This window comes from Stylophora pistillata, chromosome 9 (genome assembly GCF_964205215.1).
Source record: "Stylophora pistillata chromosome 9, jaStyPist1.2, whole genome shotgun sequence".
In the NCBI taxonomy this organism is placed as follows: domain Eukaryota; kingdom Metazoa; phylum Cnidaria; class Anthozoa; order Scleractinia; family Pocilloporidae; genus Stylophora; species Stylophora pistillata.
In genome coordinates, this window is record NC_142527.1 from 22,323,676 (window position 1) to 22,332,700 (window position 9,025).

A 9,025-nucleotide genomic window follows, 5' to 3' on the forward strand; every position below is an offset into this window, starting at 1 on the left:
TGAGTTCACATTCGATGAACAGTGGATGAAGGCTTCTCAAGACTCGACTTTAGATTTCTTTAAAATTTCTTCAAAAAAACTTTTTCCAGAATTTGAGCTGCTAAATCAGGGTGTGGCTTATTTGCGGATGCGACTTACCTTCGGGTTTTTACGGTATTAATATTTGGCCTGAGGTCATGACGCATTTTTTCATATGACATTGGATAGTTATGGTTGTTTTGTTTGGCTAAAAGTAGGGTAACAAAGGGGAAATATAGTTTTCTTTTACTATTTTACTAGTTACAAATATTTTTTTTTTTTATGTTGGAGCATTCACAATACCTGTTTGCTGAATACTGTATGGAGTATAGGGATAAGTTACATTCAGGGTGTCAAGGGCTTTAGGGGTCCAAAAATATAGGAATATAGGACTCGACGACCTAAAAATATAGGACAAAGCCCGCCAAAACGGCAAAAATATAGGACCAATCTGACAGCAACTTATAGAACCAATCTAAAGTTCTTTACCTTTTAGACACTCTAGATGTACGGATTTAATATGTTACCAAATAAAAAGTCAAGAAAAGAAAGATGCTTTGTTGGTTTCAAACATGTCTTTCCAAGTCAAAAATAACAATCAGTTTTTTTCTGGAATCATAACGTCATCTTACTGACAATAACTTCTTTGGCGTGTGAGATCAATAACAAGAGCAATCTGAAATCCCTTTCAGTTCAACAATGGTTGACAATATCAACTGGTTTGAGTCCAAAACTCAGTATTGACACTTATGTGAATGCAAGTAACAAGCAAGGAAATTGATGTGATGCAAAAACACTTAGGTTACAACAAATAAGGCCAAATAACGCAACACAAGTCACTGTTCTGAATGAACTCACGGTATTACAAGTTAAGCTGAAGCATTTGGAAATTCTTTCGTGAGCAAGGCCATCACCACGGCTTTTAGGTCGCTGTGGTTGTCTTATTGACGTTAGATTTCTTCTCGCTCTTCTTCTTTGATGCTTGCTTTGGTACCGAGGCCGACACACCCTGGCCTTCTTCGTAGGAACTGAAACTTCCCCTGAGCTTTTTTCAATTAGCTTCCGCTTTTGACACTCGACATTTCTCTGCTTCCCTCTTATCTCAGACATCTCTGCATTAAGTTAAGCTTCTGTGATAACCCTGAAGCAGTTTATATCATTATTTCCGCTGCACTTATGCCAACTCTATCACTGCCTTTGACTGAACTCTTCAGCTTGCTGTTTCCGTCAATAAGGAGCTGGCCAACTCCTTCCAGCTTTTCTCTTAGCTTCTCTCTTTCGTTAAGGGCTGTTTCCTTTTCAAAGAGTGACACATTCTTGACCTTTAAAGGATCCATTTCTTTCTGTCGCCTAGGAACAGGCGAAGTTGTGAAAAATTTGTGAGAAATTTAGTCCGGCCAAGCCTTTACGGTCATCGGCCCCTGTAACTTTGGCTTATAAATACAGGCGTTTAGTCACACTTGTAAAACTCCCTGAAGAAGTCTACGACAGTTAGACGAAACGCATAGGAAAATACAACAAGTTTTACAACTACTGTTCGCAGAAGTGCTGCTCACTAGTCTATAATTAAAAAATTAAAAAATTAAAAAACCGCTAAAAATCTCCTGGATTGTGGATTTTGAACGCCAATACAATGTTTACTTCTTTTTTCTAAATATTTCTTTTTAAATATTTTATGAAAAAAGGCTTAAAATATAGGAAAATGTAGGTTTTTTCCTCAATCTACAGGAGTTTATAGGACAAGTCTGAAAAAATATGATTTTATAGGAATATAGGACTCGCTTGACACCCTGTACATTTCAATTACTTCTGGGATAACATGCTGTCCAAGGGGCTTTTTTAAGCTGAATTTCACTAGCTGTGGTGCCTGATCAATACTCAGAATTGCCTCCTGCTACAATTAAAATAAAATTCTCTGCGGTAGACAGTGGGTTACTTTTGGGGTAGTGAGTGGATGACCCTTGGGGTAGAGGGTGGGTAATCCTCGAGGTACAGGTTTGGTGAGTGTTGAAAGCACAGGAATGAGAGGGTTTTGTTACTGAGTTGAACTTGAGTGAACAGTTATGGTTGGGAAATTTCTTTCAAAATGCAATTATTGTGCTAAGGCTTAACCACCAATAATTCTTTCCTCAAGGCACTGTCCATTTAAAAGATAGAGGAGAGTAAAACTTGTGTGTAAAACCAGGGAGCCACAATGAAATGTTCCCTAGCTAGTGGAGCTTTTTGCTACTGTGTTTCCCTGTTGTCACTTAGCTTTCATTCTTGTGGGGATAACACTATAATAGCTGATAGACGAATCAGTATAGCTGAGCAAAAATGAGAAAAAAAAAGAAACATGTAAGAAAGTCTCAGTGAATGAAGAATAGAGAATTGTCAGAGTACAAAATGCTGGAGAAAATACATGAAGAAATGGCATCAAAAAAAGCTCAATTTGACTTTGTAACTGAAGACCTCCCTCTCTATTAAGGTTTTTAAACTGTTTTTCTACCTATGTTGTATTATATGTGCATGTTGCTCTTTAAAACAGTTGGGATTTCTTTGGCTCCCTTTTAATCTAGGTTTCGTGCCTTCGTTTGAGTGTACAAAGCAATCCCCCTTTAGGCCTCAGGGTCAAATTCTCCACGTATCTTATCTCATCTTGACCAGGACAGAGACTCAACTCAAACTGCTGTAGGAGGGGGCCATTGGGGTTTTCGGTTTTGCGGTTTTGGCTATTGTTAAGATCGGTTTTGCGGTTTTTGTGCTTAAAAATGTCGGTTTTTCGGTTTTGGTATTCACTGTGGTTTGCGGATTTTCCGTTTTTATGCATTTGGCTTTCGGTTTTCGCGAAAAATACTAACGGGTTTTCCTATTTGATATCCGGTGCGGTTTTCAATTTTCATATTTGACCTATTTGGGTTTCGGTTTCTTTTTGATCTGAGCGGCAATCACACGCCTCCATCGATCTCAAATAGCCGCTAAACGCAAATGTTATTGAGAGGAATGTGTGATAAATCGCAGGGATCCCCAGGGGGTTCACGCGTCTTGAATGACGCCCAGGACTTTGACCTTGCAATGTAGAGCATTTAGGTCAAGGTCGATCAGTTTGCGAGCATGTCTTCCATCGTGCCATACGCGCCGGTAACGGAAGAAGGTCAAGGACCTTAAGAAGCAATTGTGCATTGCGTTTTTTACGAAGAGGGGAAAGGCGGCAAGAATTTCAGAAAGAAAAACAAGTTTAGATGCAAAGTAAAAGAGGAAGAGAGAAGCTTGCACAAGCATAAAAACAGTGTTTGGTAAGTCAATCATACCAATGTCATTATTTACATTACAATAGCTTAATCGCTCTATCCTATAGAGGGGCGTAGCGTCCATATACGCGCTACACCCGTACGTATAGCTGAAATCTGGAAATACATATAAATTTTTTTATTCCCTCATAGCATTTGTCATAGCTACCATAAAATAGGACCTATTTTAAATTTCGGATTATACTAGCGTGTGTGTTTGTTTTTCCAGTGCCTTTTCATTAATCCATAAACGACAAGAAACTGTCTTTGGTTTCTCAAACTTGTTAACTCTCTAGATAGTTTAGGAAGCAACCAACCCTTTTAGCTTTAAAACTCTAGAGATGGGTAAAATAAACAACTAACCACTGCATTTTCCGTCGCATTTAATTACAAAAAAGTTCCGCGGAAATAGTTCGAAATGGCATTTCCAAGACCCTAAATTTCAAAATTTTCTGGGGTAGCATACTCCCAGAGCTCCCTAGTTTGGGGCGCCCTCGGCGCTCCCAATTTCCGCGCTGTGCATACACCTTGCTCGTTTAGGACGATACAGACTTAAAGAAGACTTACAGTCCGTATACACTTAGAATACGTGATATCTACACCCATGATAAATTGGAAATTCGCGATCGGTGAGGAAGATCACGACTAATTACCACGAGCGTCTGTTCCAAATGCTGTAATGAAATTGGTGTACTTTACTTTGTATGCTCCCTTTGTCACCACTGTATCGGATCGATCAGGGTTTTAATTATTGGGATGTGAAAATGTATCGGTTTTGACGGTTTTGGATGCGGTTTTCGGTTTTGATCGATTTTTATTTCGGTTTTTCGGTTTTGGATGATTTTTTCTACGGTTTTGCGGTTTCTAATAGGCTCCAATGCCCCCCCCTCCTATATCGCCCATAAGTGGCTTTCCTGAAAATGCTTCCAAAATGTGGAATGCTTTAAGTGATGCTATCAGTAAATGCAAAGAGCCAAATATTTTCAAATTTTGTTTCGGCCTTATGGTTCCCTTATTAATTTATCATTCAGGCAAGGGCAACCCAGTTGCCTGATGGTTAGGGCGTTGGACTTCAGGTCGGTTTGTGTTCTTGAGCAAAATACTTCACTCTCACCATACCTCTCTCCACTTAAGAATATAAATGGGTAATGGCTAATTGTAAAGGAAGCCTGACCAAATACTAAGGGAGGAGGGGGTGGGGTTATAGATTGGCATGGTTGCATGGACTAGCATTCCATCCAAGGGGGAGTAGCGATACTACTAATTGCTCCATTCAAGGGAAACCGGGACAATCTTTAGCTGGATGGACAACTTGCCTTAAGTACAGACCTTGTCTGTTATCTTTAAGATGGGCTGTTCATTCCCCTTGGATTGATATAATTTCTATGTGTACTTTTATCCTTTAATCCCCAGAATCCCATAGGAATATCTGGCATCTGAATTGTCTGACTGTATCATCCCTGAATCAAATGCTAAGTTATTAAGACTATACGAGATGGTCACAAATTTGATGAGTTTTTGGAAGCTAATTCCCTTGGTCATTCCCTTCCCATTTCCCACAGGAAATGTAACAAAAAGTATGGAGAACATGAATACTTATATTTAGGTTAACCAGTGGATAATCAAGGTAACTATTCACCCACCTGCAATGAAAAATGTGAAAAACTCATCCACCATATCTTCCATTGTAATACTTGGCTCCTTTGCTTTGACACCCAAGATATGTGCACGGATATCAGGAGGTGTATCTTCCCCTCGTAACATAGCTTCTTGACGTTCAAGAATTACCTTCCTTCCAAAATCGCGTACAAATTTGCCTGCTTCAATCACACTCCTTTGATAAGGAAATGTTGTCACAGATATCCTTCAAAATGGCATCTGAAAACAGTCTCGCATCCCTTTGAGAGATTTGAAAATATCTAATGGGAATGGACTGTTGGTGTTTTGGACTGCTTCAAGATCAACATTGAATGCAACCTGTGTTTGGTTTTAAGAAAATGTTTGTTAAGCCTTAGAAATATTATGTGCATCACCTTTTAGAGGCTGTTTCAGCTAAAAAATCTGGAATATGGAGCAACCTGAGGTACCTGTGTTGAACTGCTTATAAATGCTGCTGTATGCATCTAGGCTAAACCAAACTAATTTAAGCACCAGTCACGTGCAGTACTTTTTGAAACCTGTTGGTTAGGTTGAGGGGAGCAGCCTTTGAAACAGGAATCAGTTGACTTATTCATCAATTCAATCTTCTGAAATTTTCATTCACCACTCTGTCCTACAGAGCAGCCAGGAAAAAGATTCCTTGTCGTGATTTTCATAAAACCCCATACTTTGTATGCTGTGTGGACAGCTTTTTGACAATTAAAAGACAGTCAAGGTTAAGACAGTAAACTATCTTTGGGAGTAAGACTTACGTTAAGAATAGAATGAGGTTCTATGGAAACCTTTTCAATTCCTTCTGCATGTACATATACTATATAAATTACCCACTTTTCCGATAACATCCAGAGTAACTCGTGCAAACTCATCCGCCATGTCCACTATGGTTGTTCCGTCAGCCATGTTATCCAACTTTTCCAGAAATAAGTCGCAGCTTTCGTTAAACGTATTCATCAAAATCATCAAGTATCTTCGATGGAATGCTGGATTCAAGAGTGCTCTTCGCTTCTGCCTCGCGTCATGGTCCACTTGGGTTACTAACCCATGCCCCATCATACGATAACCAAACGGGTATCCGAGGTTTATGTATCCAAACGGATTTTTCGGTAGGTTAAGCGTGATTAAACATTTTCGGATGAGTTCTGGATCTGACACGAATGTGATTGGCTTATGAAAAATCCATAGGAGAATTATTGGACCGTGAATTCGGTTGAGTTCGATGACCAATTCGGGAAAAATGTGTCCTTTCGCCAACTCGCGCTTGATATGAGGCAAATTACCGGAGAAAAAGCTGTCCCTTTTTGGCCCAGGTAAATGACTGAACTTCCAATGGAGGTAAATCACGTAAATCGAAAAGACCGAGAAGAGGATCGCAAGTAAAGCTGCAATCGAGATTGCTGACCAGAAGAACACAGTACCAATCGTCGCCATGTTGTTCGGAAACAGAAGTTGCGTTTCTTCCAAGCCCCCGCTGCGGGGTAACCTTGACTTCATCCTTGTACCGCGTTGCTTCATGGTCGTCTAACAAAAATTGAGTCATTTGCATCTTGCATCTTTGGTTGGTGGAGACCACTGTCTGTTGCCGTTCCTTCGAAGGTTAAAAGGTTTGACGGGCCTGCGCGACTCCTGTCATTCCTGCGTGACGAATTCGTTCTTAGGAGGCAACTGACGTTATTAAGAAAGATTCGAAACTGCAATCTGCCAAAAGAATCTCGACACAAATCATTAGCAACAGTAACACTCACAACCGATGGCAGGATGAATAATTTAAAAGTAAGAATTTATATTTTTAGACGCGAGTTATTTAACAGGGAATAAAGGCTGATAGTTTCGAAAGACTAAAACACAACACTCGCAATAAGTTAATTTTCCTTCACTTAGGATTATAGATTTACAACACGATTGAGTACATATATTAAATGTCTTTGCAGTAATAACCCTTTGTAACGCAACACACTAAACGCAACTATAGGTCTTTTCGCTCTATAAAAGGGTCTCAAACACCACCACTTAAGATGTATAAAAGATTTGGACCGTTGCAGCGCATTGAGCGCGTTTAGTCAGAGTTGTTGAATAAGGATCAAAGTGGCCATAGAAATCTTTGAAAGGCTTCAAACTACGATTTACAACGAATTTGACCTTCTCGAAAACTGGTCTCAAATTACATGCTGAAAAACAGTGCTTGCGTTTGTTCTTGAGAACGATAGAATACGCGACAAATAAGTGCGAAAAATACTTCTACACATTCAGAATATATGAAATTATAATTACCGATAGTGAAAGGAAACAGAAACGGCCTAACTTTTACGGAATGCTTAATCAAAACCAGCCGATTTCTGCTGCTTTTACCGCCATATTGAAGTTAAAGCTACCACAATGCACTGCGATCGGAGTGCGCACACCGCCGCGCCTGTTCCTTGTGCTAAACGGACAATCAGACGGAAAATCAACAGGTCAAGACTAGCTTATAAAGTCATCCGTAATTGTCTCTGAGTCAGTTTTATGAGTTTCTGCGGTTTCGGATAAAATACAGTAAATCACTACTTCGTTCTGAAATAGTAGGGTACACAACGCAAAACCTCTTACCCTGTATACCCTCTGGTACCTCTTATGAAAGACCAAGACAGAAAATTTCTCCTCATCATATATTTACAACATCGAGCAGACAAGTGATGAGAATAAAGAAAAAAGTATTAATCAGCGATTTATTTGTGGATCTAATACAATTTTCTCTGAACCAAAATCATGAGAATTCTCCATTTCAAAAACGAGTGGGGGAGTGGGTCGAGTTCGCCGCGCAAGTTTGTCTGGGATCGTTACTCGAGACACAATTCTTTGATTTGTTTCTCGACCCACTTCCCCACTCGTTTTTGAAATGGAGAATCGTACGACACACAGTAAGAAGAATTGCTTATGTTATCTGGTAGTGAGAACAATTATTATTTGCAAGCTAAAAGAACGACAAGAGTATAATGTAAAGAAATACGTTATTTGAAAATTTAATTGCAATACCTCAAGATCATAACGTGAACCTCGAAGATATTTCTACGTAATCTCTTTAAAGTCCAAATATAATTCCGGCTAAATATTGCATGGATTCCTCTTAAAAATAGGCCATTACGTAATTTATGCAGAACAAAACGTAACTGATAACTGCCTGATCCACTGAGAATTTTGTCAAAAAGTTTCGGCAGGATAATAAAAGTTCATTAAGGTAGAAAAATACTAAAGAAGTGATAAGATACAGGGGCGGATCCAATAATTTTTTATTGGGGGGGGGGGGGGGTCCAAATTTTGGTTCAGAAAGGACTGTTGGACTCTTTTGAGGCAAGTTATTTCTCCCCCACACACACATCCCCTCCCACCAGTCGCGGTTGCACGTTATAATTCCTTGGTCGCTTACCGTTTCCTTGGATTCATTAAAAAGATCAGCTAGTTAAAAAGTGATATACGATCCTACCGATGTAAGAATTTCAATTTCAAAGTTGTTAGCGTCAGGTCTGTTAGAGGGGGTCCGGATCCCCCCGGACCCTCCCCCTGGATCCGCCACTGAGATACAAGTCAAGAAAGACAGCCAAGATGGTAAAGGAAGTAGTCTTAAGATATACCAACCAAAGTAAAAAAGAATAACGACAGATCTTCAGTTACGTCCGACGAAAAACTTGGGATTTGTTTTTCCTTCCAACTTCCATTTTCTTCTTTATCTGTTTTCTTTCTTGTTTTAATTTGTTTTTACTTTGTTTTTATGTTTGTTTGTCTAAGAATACATATTATCAACTTTTTTAGAACTAGGTAGTCTGGAACCCAGTATAAAGTACACTACCGATTTTCGTCCATTTAGCAAGCACATTTTGAACAGGGTGAAGATCTCATTGCGGCAATGTGTTTTAAGTGCTTTCTCCTTGTTGTGTTGTGTGTGTTTTGTGCGAAAAAGAGGTCTTCTTGGTAGAATCTAACAATGGATGTTTTTCGCCTTCTTCATCCTCCGTGCCGTCTTCTTCACCCTGAAAAGAAAAGAAAAAAAATCAGTTTAACAGTAATAAGAATTACATTTGAGTACAATATGGGGTCAAATATTTGAT

At 39.3% G+C, this 9,025-nt stretch overlaps 1 protein-coding gene and 1 pseudogene across 1 annotated transcript in view; both read right to left on the minus strand.

Moving 5' to 3' along the window:
* Positions 1–1,169: 1,169 nt before the first annotated feature.
* LOC111337332 (cholesterol 24-hydroxylase-like) lies at positions 1,170–6,397 on the minus strand (annotated as a pseudogene).
* A 1,823-nt stretch (positions 6,398–8,220) lies between these two features.
* Positions 8,221–9,025, minus strand: part of LOC111337350 (lysosome membrane protein 2) — a 13,664-nt gene continuing 12,859 nt past the window's right edge. The window contains exon 13 of the mRNA XM_022943633.2: positions 8,221–8,947. Within this exon, the coding sequence (XP_022799368.1) occupies positions 8,831–8,947 (117 nt within the window). The 3' untranslated portion in view covers positions 8,221–8,830. The remainder of the gene's footprint in view (positions 8,948–9,025) is intronic.